The sequence below is a fragment of the Oncorhynchus tshawytscha genome, linkage group LG13 (assembly GCF_018296145.1).
Source record: "Oncorhynchus tshawytscha isolate Ot180627B linkage group LG13, Otsh_v2.0, whole genome shotgun sequence".
Lineage (NCBI taxonomy): Eukaryota > Metazoa > Chordata > Actinopteri > Salmoniformes > Salmonidae > Oncorhynchus > Oncorhynchus tshawytscha.
The window spans coordinates 76,586,541-76,598,153 of NC_056441.1; the positions used below are offsets into that span (position 1 = coordinate 76,586,541).

The 11,613-nt window shown below is 42.9% G+C and overlaps 1 protein-coding gene across 6 annotated transcripts in view; it reads right to left on the reverse strand.

Annotated features, from left to right (window-relative positions):
- The window catches only part of LOC112265705 (proton-coupled amino acid transporter 4), a 257,307-nt gene extending 246,356 nt beyond the window's left edge, over positions 1-10,951 (reverse strand). For 3 of the 6 annotated variants that reach the window (XM_042296363.1, XM_042296364.1, XM_042296366.1), the window contains exons 1-4: positions 10,809-10,951; positions 9,768-10,289; positions 1,941-2,076; positions 1,626-1,716 (exon numbers count right to left, since the gene is read on the reverse strand). In XM_042296363.1, coding sequence (XP_042152297.1) covers positions 1,626-1,716; positions 1,941-2,076; positions 9,768-10,059 — 519 coding nt within the window. In that variant the 5' untranslated portion in view covers positions 10,060-10,289; positions 10,809-10,951. Of the gene's footprint in view, positions 1-1,625; positions 1,717-1,940; positions 2,077-4,840; positions 4,966-5,425; positions 10,290-10,808 lie in introns of all 6 variants that reach the window. The other 3 variants (XM_024443256.2, XM_024443258.2, XM_024443257.2) reach the window with 3 other exon arrangements.
- Positions 10,952-11,613: the final 662 nt, after the last annotated feature.

An 11,613-nucleotide genomic window follows, 5' to 3' on the forward strand; every position in this document is an offset into this window, starting at 1 on the left:
GTCACATACTGCAGTCGCACCCGGCTCTTATCTGTACGCCCAGACTTAGAACTAAGTCATACAAGACAACAAGCCAGCATCAGGGAAAAAAACACTAGCATTAAACAATGGATAATTCTCTAAGTAAAAACAGCATAGTATGTCTAATTAAGTCATTTTCCACGACAAGTGATCTGTGCCTGCTGTTGGTCTGAAGCTAACCTCGTTCTCAGTCTCAATTGCAACAGAGCCGGCTGGTAGACGAGATTAGTCTCTAGTTTACAAATTGACCTGATTGTCCTTTCAAATAATGAGTATTGTCTAGCCTGATCATATCCTCCTTTGTCCGTTTAGCAAATGGAGGATTCACAGGAAAGATATGAGACAAACTGATCTGAGATCAGCCACTAGCCAGTGCCACAGCTGCATAGCAGGCAGACACACAGGCAGGTTTATACAATGGTGCTGAAGCATTGGTGGTGGAGACTAGTTTGATGAACACGAATCCGTAGATAGCTGCATTTTCTTTTCTGAAGCAAGGCTTGCTTAAATCAGCTAGCAAATATTCATCTGATATCACATCCATGACACAAACAGACACAGTACTTTAAACCAATGCACATGATTGTGTAATTGCACACTCACATCCATGTGTAATACTCAGAGATAACAGTTGTGTGCCCTGCCCAGTTAGCAGGGGCAAACCAGTTACTATGACCTTTGAACTGTATGACACAGAGGCCCAAATATAAAACCCCAAATCAACTGAACATGAGCCAGGATCCACAGCAGGGAATCATTGTCTGTAGACAGAGGAATCTAGCAGGTCCACTGACACCACGTACAACGACTCCTAACTCTTCCACAACACTACATTAACACACCTGAATGCTTGGAGCTTAATGCCAATGTGTGTATTCATTTGTACAAGGTGTGTTAATTTCTGCTCATCTATTGTACAGACTGGTCCAGTAAAACACACAAACTGAATTGCTGGTTAAATCAAACAATGGAATCGTGAGAATGATCTTATCATGTGTTTTATATAATTACTTCCAATGAACATTCAGATCAGAGATAACCATGTAATACATATGTATGCATAACCCATATTCATGCCCAGTCAATTAATGTTTCTTGCCTTGCTTTTCTGTTAAAGCATTAGTGAATCCCAGTCATTTTTACCAAAAAATATCAATAATGTATAATGCAATGCTGTAGGCATGACACATCACGCAAGTTCTCTCAGTTTTCTGAAACACTTCTTTGCCAATATAGTGGGTTCCCAGCCTTTTCTCTGCCTTGACTCACACAAGAGATTGTTCATTTTTTCTACTGAATAAATCAAAAACAATCTTACAATGTACTTACAGCAGTACACAAAGACACTAATGTAATGTAAAGTGTGACCCAGCCCTGTTTGTGTTATGGTGTGCAGGGTGTAAAGAGGCAGGTAGCCTAGTTGGACCAGTAACCGAAAGGTCGCTGGTTTGAACCCCAGAGCCAACTCTGTGAAAAATCTGTTGATGTGCCCTTGGAGTAAGGAACTTAACCCTAATTGCTCCTGTAAGTTGCTCTGGATAAGAGCATCTGCTAAATGACTCAAATGTAAATGTAGTAATCCTAGTGGGACATAAGTTACTCACTATGACCCCTGCGTTGCGTACTGCCAGGGGAAGACCCAGCAACCCAGTTCCAATGTTCCCCTTCAGCAGGTGGATGAGAGCCTGAGTAAACCTGTGGAAAACAGAGAGGGTTCGGAATAGGGGTCCACTCTGGGACCAATGTAATTTGATCTTGAATGGCATGGGAGTCAAACTCAATTCCTGATGGGCCTGTGTTCACTTTCACAGACCTGCAGTACAACAACTCTATCCACTAATTGAGAATGCCTCTACGTTTCAGAATCTGGCATTTGAAGTGTTTCATGGTTGAGGTAGTTGAGAGGTGTGTTAATTTACGTGATGCCCTGGTGGCTGTTTCCCAGCTCATAGTGTCTGACAGGCAGCAGCTCTGGATCCTGGTCTTCTTCAGAGTTGTCCTCCTCCTGCCCTACTCCTCCAGGGTTCTCGATGAGGGGGGTCATCACCTCCATGTCTAGAAGGGTTAACCAGGAGGTTAGAGGTTAAGGTCAGTCACTAGCTCACAGTTTTCCTTAATCTAATGCTCCCTCCCAAATCGAGCCCTAAACACCTAGCCCCTAAGCATCTGAACAGATCGGTAATAGCTATATTTTTTAACACCTTTCATGAATTAGTGTATTAGTATACAAAAGATTAAGAACACCTGCTCTTTCCATGATATAGACTGACCAGGTAAATCCAGGTGAAAGCTATCATTCCTTATTGATGTCACTTGTTAAATCCACTGTGGCATTATTTAAGATACTCTTTGAAGAGGTAGGGTTTCAGATGTTTGGCCAGGGGGCAAAGATCAGTTATTCATTCTATTGCAATCCTATTATTTAACCTTTGAGCGGGTTCACTCATGGCAACCTCAACCTCCAGCCACACACAGGGAAAAGAGAAGAGACCATGCCTTGACTTCCTTCTTTGCAAACAGCCTCTTCACTCAATCTACCCAATTAAGAAACTAAAATATCAACATTGTTGCTCCTACTTTCTCTGTTTACATTGACATTGAATGTCAAATGGACTGTTGACATTGAAATACTACCAGCTAAATGTATTATTAGACTGACTCAATTGTAAACTATAATTATGTGCCCTCTTTGTCCTTGAGAATGTGTTCTTAACAATAAGAGCTGGTCTAACACCATGCTCAAACCGGACATGCAAGTGCGCCATTGTGCGCAAATTGATTTTGTCCCCCCACACCAAACGCATACACGACACGCATGTTGAAATATCAAAATAAACTCTGAACCTATTATATAAATTTGGAGACAGGTCGAAAAGCATTAAACGTTTATGGCAATTTAGCTAGCTTGCTGTTGCTAGCTAATTCGTCCTGGGATATAAACAGTGAGTTGTTATTTTACCTGAAAGGTCCTCTACGCCGACAATTAATCCACACAGAAAACGGTCAACTGAATCATTTCTAGTCATCTCTCCTCCTTCCAGGCGTTTTCTTCTTTGGACTTTATATGGCAATTGGCAACTAACTTTCATAATAAGGTGTATTACCACAACCAACCTAAATTCATCTTTCAATCACCCACGTGGGTATAACCAATGAGGAGATGGCACGTGGGTATATGCATCTAAAAGCCAATGAGGAGATGGGAGAGGCAGGACCTGCATCGCGTTCTGCGTCACAAATAAAAGCAACTTCTATTTTAGCGCCTGGCAACTGACACGCTCGTTGGCGCTTGCGAGCAGTGTGGGTGCAATGATTGAATAACGTGTACATTCACTTTGCAAAACTCGCGCACGTGACCGACCGGTGTGGTCAGCATGTAACACCATGCCCAAATCGGACGCATCACGTGCTATAGCTTTGCTAAATAAATGTACACATACATGTTATTCGATCATTGCTCACGCGCGTTGCCATGCACCAACATAGAAGTTGCTTCTATTTGTGCCGCAGAACATTCTGCCTCTCCCAACTCCTCATTGGTTTTTAGAAACATATACCACGTGCCATCTTCTCATTGTTTTTAGGAGCATATACACACGTGGGTGATTGAAAGATGAACTGAGGTCAATTGTGGTAATGCACCTTATTATGAAAGTTAGTTGCCGATCGCCATACAAAATCCAAAGAAGAAAAAGAAGCCTGGGAAGAGAGATGCCTAAGTAACGATTTGGTTAACCGTTTTATGTATGGATTAATTGTTGAAGTAGAGGACCTTGTGCATTTCAGGTAAAATAACTCAATGTTTATATCCCAGGACAAATTAGCTAACAACAAGCTAACGAAATATGACAAATTAGCTAGCAACTGCAAGCTAGCTAGCTAAATTGCCATAAATGTTTAATGCTTTTCGACTTGTCCACAAATTAATATGGTTCAGAGTTTGATTTGATATTTCAACCTGCGTGTCGTGATCGCGTTTGGTGTGGGGGGGGACAAAATCAATTTGCGCATATCCGGTTTGGGCATGGTGTAAGTCTGAGGCAGGAAAGAGGTGTAATTTTCTGTAAAGCATGCGAGAGGTTGTGGCTCACTCACTGTTGGAACAATTTAGAGAACACTTTAGCTGCATGTGTCAGATCTATTTAAACCACTTAAAACCAGTCCGCTAACGTTCACTAACATAGAAAGAAGAACATTGAGGTGGAAGCTCAAGGCTATAAAGACACTACATCATGGACTCTTATTTCACAGGATCCAATCTTTTTCTTTCACAACTGATGCTTAACACTCAGATCAGATGCAATGCAAAGAGTTGACAAAGATGCCATGCAAAATGGTGGAACCAGGAGTGTCAGTCAGCAAGCGTTGAATCTCGAGTACAAGTCTCTCATAATGTTATGCTAATAACTACTGGATTATTACTATCATACTAGTATTATTACTAAGAAATGTCATATTGGTAGTTCATTTAATGAGTGTCTCTTAAACCTTCAATAGCAAAGTCTTTAAATGGTTGATGGACAGCACAATATTGTATGGGCTGCTCTAGTCTACTGGTTCCCAACCATTTTTGCTTACTATACCACCAACTGAATTTTGCTCAGGAATCTTCTCAAGTACCCCCTGTGGACAGGCCTGGTACCCCTTGTTGGGAACCACTGCTCTAGTATCGCACCAAAAAAAGAGGCTACTGTGAGGGAGGGAATAAATAGCACGGCTGAATCTGTTTCCACCAAAAGGTTGAAATGACAGTTGTTCCCTTTAATGCCAACCCCTAAATCACAGCGTCATCATCATTCCCAGAGAGGCTAGTAGCTACCTAGCTGTTGCGAAGGCATCCTCCACCGGGCATCTGGGCAGCAGTCGACACAGACAGTCCTGTCACTGTGTGGCGATTAGCCCTGGCCAGGAAAGGGCGAGATGGGTAGGCTTGCTGTTGGTCCACTGATACGATAATATATGGAAACATCAACAATGTTATTGATTCATCTTCACAACGCTATTGACACGTTGTCATTTGGCTTGCTCGTAGTAGACACCAGCAAGCTCCGTGATATTAGACATTGTAGCTAACTAAACTAATAGCTGTTTAGGCCTATCGCATAATATATTGCAACGTATCTAAACAGAACGTGCAATTCACTGGTTTTGCAGTAAAAGTTGTGGGCTAAAATATGCCGTCAATGTAAGAAACGCGGTATAAATCAGTGCTATTGTTGTTCGAACGAACAGAAAAAAATTAACGTAGCCAGCTATCAAATCTGTAGCCGTACTATTATGGATACACTAACAGCGACAGCAGTGCTATCAATTTAACGTGGCTCTATGAATGATGTTAATGTCAGTTAGAGCTAGTTACATTGTAGTCTAGTCATAAGCAGTGTGGGGTTCTGAATGATCCTACCAAACTGCCTCGCGGTTCAGAGTCAGGGCAATGATAACTTGCTACTTCGGTCGAAAGCTGTCAAAACCCAGACGTTCCTGTCGAGACGTCCTGTTGTTCTTTTTGGGTGGATGTTGAAATGACGGGAACACTTCCATTGAGTTTATGAATTCATAGCTGTCCTCTTTGGTTACAATTTCATTACCAGGTTGAAATTCTCCGGATTAGAAGGCGTAGAACAGCATATTTTCCTTAGCGGACGAGATGTAGAAAACGTCACACCCGCTACAATTGTCAACCCGGGAGGGGGAATCTTAAAGGAAACGTGTCCACATATTTACGATTCCTCTTGCAGTTGTGAAGTTATTTCGCTTCGTGCCTGAAGTAGCCCTAATTAGAGTTGAGTTGACAGTCATCAACTCTTCACCCCTGGCTGGCTGTATCCCTTGTAGTGATGCAGTCCCTGTACAAATCTGATGACATGTAAGCTGAACGAATGCCCTGGTCCCATATTGGAACAGTGCAGTACAATAGTGCAGCTATTTTTACACACATGACCAGCCAGGTCTCATAGACTAGCCATAACATAGTAAATGTAAATCCGGGATACTCAGTGCCATATAGACCCTTTCTATGTTTGCAAACATTGTCGCACAAGAGCTTTGTGTTCAAGTTGGTGGCGTCTATTTACATGTTGCTTATAAGTGCATTTCACACTACTTTTGGTTTATAATTGGATTTTAAAGGCTTGTATAAATGTCTTAACATGTTTGTCATCATTGCAAATCAACTGCATTATACTTTTGAAAAAAAACACTTAAACTTCAACCAGTAAAATGTCTCTTTGTAGCAAAAGCTAGCCAGGCTATTTCGAGTGTTAGAATTCTAGCTAACAACTGTTGTATCCAAAATAGTTATTTTGCAAAGACCACAACCAAATATAATCTTAGCGACTGTTCAAGCAAGAATCAAAACATTGTAAGAGTATGAGAACCCCAAAAAGTTGTTTTGTTTAGAAGAAATAAAAACATAAATCTAGGCTATGATAAATGGCCACAGATGGCAATGGCTTTCTTATTGCAGTCAAGAGTCACGCACATCTGTCAGTGTGTCGCGTATGGCAAAAGGGTCTATACTAAATGGGGTGTTCAGATGTACATACAGAATAATATGAAGTTATCTGAGACTAGGTTGTAGCCCAGCAAGCAACAGGTCACATTCACACAATCTACTCTATGTACCTATATGTACCAGACCAATGTTTCCACTGTACTCAATTTGCTGTGGGGTTGCGCCACGGCAAAATCATTGCCACTACGCAACCAAAACAATATGGAACATGAAAAAATATTTCTGCTGAGGCGCATTGAAGATGCTAGAACATTCCACATGTACTTTTCCTCTGCAAAAAAAAAAAAAGTAATTAATAGAAAAATCAAACAATCCCATGGTATAATAGTTTATCCATTTACCTAGTCGGCTTGTTGTTGTGTTCTATGCTAGATAAATATTCCTCTATTGGAACAGTCATGTTATAAGTGCCACGGGGAGGCAAACATGCATTCTGACAAGCAGTCAATGCACAACAATTCTTGCAATTGCAAAAACAGCCGTTGTAATGGCTTTTGTTAAAAGGAGAGGAATCCCAGCTTTCTATTCCTGCTTTATTTATTTATCAACTTCTAAATATGAGTGAACTGAGCCTTTTTAAACCCAGGGTTTTTAGCAGAAGAATGGTTAAGCACGAGGGGAGAGTGGGGCTAAATAGAACACTGGTCAATCGTAGGGTGACTTGGGGTACAATGCCTCTCTACCTTAAAATAATTTCTTTGGAATGACTTAAATTGTGATGAGACAGATATTTTCTGTTGAGCAAGAGTATTAGAAACCAGGGAAAGTGTTGGGGGGAAAATTGTTACATGAAGTGGTTTCTGTGAGAAGTACAGGCAGGGGACTTTTTACCCCAGGTGGCGAGTTACCCTGAGTTACCCTAACAGCTAGGCCTACATTACATTGTGTTTATGCAGGTTTTTTGGGTCATAAAATTCATCAATATGATAACTAGTTAAAAGATCACATTTGAGATCTGGCTAATGATTTTGAGTTGAGGCTCAAGAGTGGCACAGCGGTCTAAGGCTCTGAATCTTAATGCAAGAGCCGTTATTACAGTCCCTGGTTTGAATCCAGGCTTTATTACATCTGGCTGTGAATGGGAGTCCCGTAGGACGGTGCACAATTGGCCCAGCGTCGTCTGGGTTTGGCCGGGTAGGCCGTCATTTGTAAAAAATAATTTGTTCTTAATTGACTTGTCTAGTTAAATAAAGGTTAAATACATGTTTTTTTAAATGCCCAATAGGGTAAATAGAGATGAAGCATGGGGTTGTCAATTTATTTGCACTTTGCTGCATCAGTTGGGCTAAAGGTGATCATGTTTATTGCTAATAGCATACCTGATATTATGGACCATGCATTGCCAATAGGTTAAGATATTTTTTACAAATAATTTAACCAATGTGTTATTGGGTTCATTTCTGGAGGTGGAAATTCTATTTTAGATGGTGTCAGCATACTTATTTCATTTCGGAGTAGAATGTCCTCTTAAAAAGTCACCTGAACTGAGCTCGTCAGTCCTTCTACATAAAAATTATAGGACTATCTTAACAATTACCCAAACATAGCAGACATAATACCAGATGTCTAGGGGTGTCTAGCCATCCCATCAACAGAGGGCCTGGCTAGGCATAACCACTAGAAACAAATAAACTCTAGTCCAGGGCTTAAATGACAGAAAGGGTTCTCTGCTCTAGTGGTGTAGGAGCTGCTGTCAGTTACAGTCCAAACTACTAGGGTGTCAGCTGGCAGGAAACTAGGGGGAACACCTGACTGCTTACCTAGTAGGGCACCAGGGACACCTGCATGTCTGGTGACAGGGGCACCTAAAGGCCTGGCAACATGGCCTGACTAATAACCAAGGGAAGGACACTGGCAAGTAAAGGCTGGCAGACAGGTCCTACTACATGGTCCAACTGGTCTCCAACAACTGACACAGAGGCTGTTGGGGCTACCAGCATTGAATCTGTACTAGGGGCAGACTTGTCAGAGGAAACAGTCTCTAGGGCTGACACAGTCTGAGACTCAAAGGGGAGAGTGCTCTGGGCTCCATTGGCAGGAGCTGGCTTGATCCCTAGAGCAGGGCCAGGTAGTAGCTCTACAGCGGACAGCCTAAAGGGCTCAGGCTCTGACGGAGACTCCCCAACCGGATCAGGCAGCGACCTCCAGACCAAGGGAAACTGAGTCTTAGGGTCAGGAGCCAGATCTGAGCTGATAATCGGGCTGAGCCGAGGTCTCATAGCAGGGACAGACATGTTCTCCAGAGAAGGCAGCAGAGCTCCCCAAGAAGGGTGTGGCTATGGACCCTGGGCTAGAGCTGCAAAGGGTTCTCAACAACTGTCAGGTTGGGGCTCCCCGACTGAGCCAGGGTGGATCTCACAGGCAGGGACTAACAGGTTGCAGGTGAGATGACTGAAAGTCCCAGAAGTCAGGGTCGAGCTCTGGCCTCTCAGGAGGCGTCGCTGAAGGTCTCCGATGAGGAGCAGGCGGAGGCTCCCCTATAGAAACAGAGAAAACCTTGCTGGCAAGGAATGGATGGGACCTCAGGGCGGCGGCTAAAGCGGCCCCTGTGGAGGAAGCAGTGGTGGGCTCCCACTCAAGACCAGGTGGGGGCTCCCCAACGGAGCCAGTGTCTGGAAGCCAGGGCCAAGTGGAGGGCATGTTGCTGGAGATTAACTGGGCTCCTCATCAGGAGCAGGTGGGGGCTTGTCGTTGGCTTCTAGCGAAGCCCCCCTAACTGAAACAGGGATGACTCTCAGTCTAAAGCCAGGTGGTGGCCCCTGGGCTGCAGCTGGTCGGAGAGATACTGAGACGAGCTGAGGATCCCTGGGCTGTGGCCACTCACTGTTGTCATACTGTCCATCACAAGCCGTATCTTCTTCGTTGAGTGATGGCCTTGTATGTTCAACCAGCTCTGACACGGGCCGTAGGGGTGTCAGCTGAACTTTATCTGCTGGAAGGATACCTCGGCATGAGGGCTCTGTAGGGGCTGGCTTAGTGGGAGAGACTAGCTATAGACTGGGATGTGAGCTGTGGCAGCACAGAGAGGAGAGGAGGGTCTCGGCTACCTGTACCATCTCTTCTTGTTTCTCACGTAGCTTAGTGGGCCTGACCTGCATAGCTCGCTGGGACTGCCACAGCTGGCCTCTATCTTGCTCAATGTACTTTCTCACTAGCTCGTGCTGTGCAGGTAGCTTCCTGTGTTCACAGGGACTGTTGTAGAGCATGGACAGACCTGTATGTTGCTCCTTACTCTGCTTACTGTGGCTCATCCTTCTGCTCTCGTGGGTCAGATGAGGGTTTAGGATGGCCCTGTACTCTCTGAAAGTCTCCCACTCATCTGGAGTTGTGTCCCTTCTGGCCTGGCTGGAGAGGAAGGGACTGGGTGGAGTGAGGGGTGTCATCTTGGCAGCTCCCTCCATGCGAGGCTGAAGGTGATCTTGTCCATGTACATACTGTCCTGTGCTCATATAACTTGGATAAGGTGAGGATTGGTGCCTTGGATGATCAGACCAGGTCCAGGCTTCACCGGTAACTCGCTGCATCTTGATCCTGGAGTAAACACCTTTATCCGGCTCGAACAGAACACAATGTTAGTGAGGACTTGGTGGACTGTATATTCTTTAGGTTAGGTCTTACCTTATGTGTTCGCTCCCGTGTGCTGGTAAGGGCACAGATGACAGACAGATCAATACTACAGCAGTATGACAGTATGTAGTATGGTTAGGGCACTTAGTGGTCTGGCAACTTGCTTCAACCAGTGTGTGACTGTGGTCTGCAAGTAAAGAGATAAATAAAGATACAATAGTAAATTACAGAATACTATCTCCAATTCACATCTCTTATAAACAACATAATATGACTATGATGATTTAATGCTATACAGGACCATACAGTGCAATACAATTTGACTGTGACTGCACTAATTTGAGATCAATGGGGTGCCGCAGTACGTGTACTACAAAGCATAGCACCATCATATTCAGTACAGGGCTACAACTGCACAATGAACTTGAATTCCTAGAAACAGTGAAATACAATACCCATATAATGATGTGCCATACACGTATACAATTACACGGTATATAAACAACGCACTGGGGGACATTATTATTTATGAATACAGGGTTAAACGTATGAAATGATATGACAACTAAAACAGTGCCAATCAGCTCACAATAGCTAAGTGGCTCGCAGTATAAACTACGAATTAGCATAACCATAAATCTGACATTATCGCCACAGAGTGCATCTTCAGACATAAACCGCTAAAAGATATGAAATGTGTACTTACATATCAACAAGGACGCACACTGGCCTTGGCTAACACAATGAAGCCTAACTTGTGAGAAAACACAAGGATAGCTGGAACTTTCTCTCACTTCACGTCTCTCGAGCTGATCTTCTCTGAGCTGGAGATCGCCCAGCATGCTCTGCGCCACTTCGCCGGTGGGCTGAGGTACAGCTCTGATATGAAGAACTAACGTTACTCATATGATTAACCAATTGGATATGACACAATTGGGGAGAAGAAAGGGGGGGACATATAATAAATTAACCAGTGGTGTAAATTAGTTAAGTAAAAAACTTGAAAGTACTACTACTACTACTTTACGATTTATATTTTTTTACAACTTTTACTTCACTACATTCCTAAAGAAAATTCTGCACTTTTTACTCCATACGTTTTCCCTGACGCCCAAAAGTATTCATTACATTTTGAATGCTTAGCAGGACAGGAAAATTGTCTAATTCACACACTTATGAAGAGAACATCCCTGGTCATCTCTATTGCCTCTGATCTGGCAGACTCACTAAACACAGATGCTTTGTTTGTAAATGATGTCTGAGTGTTGGAGCGTGCCCCTGGCTATAAGTACTTTTTACATTTTTTATTATGGTGCCATCTGGTTTGCTTAATTTGAAATTACTTAATTTGATACTTAAGTATATTTTAGCAATTACATTTACTTTTGATACTTAAGTACATTTAAACCAAATACTTTTAGACTTTATTAACTCAAGTAGGATTTTACTGGGTAACTTTCACTTTTACTTGAGCCATTTTCTATTAAGGTATCTTTCAAGTATGACAATTG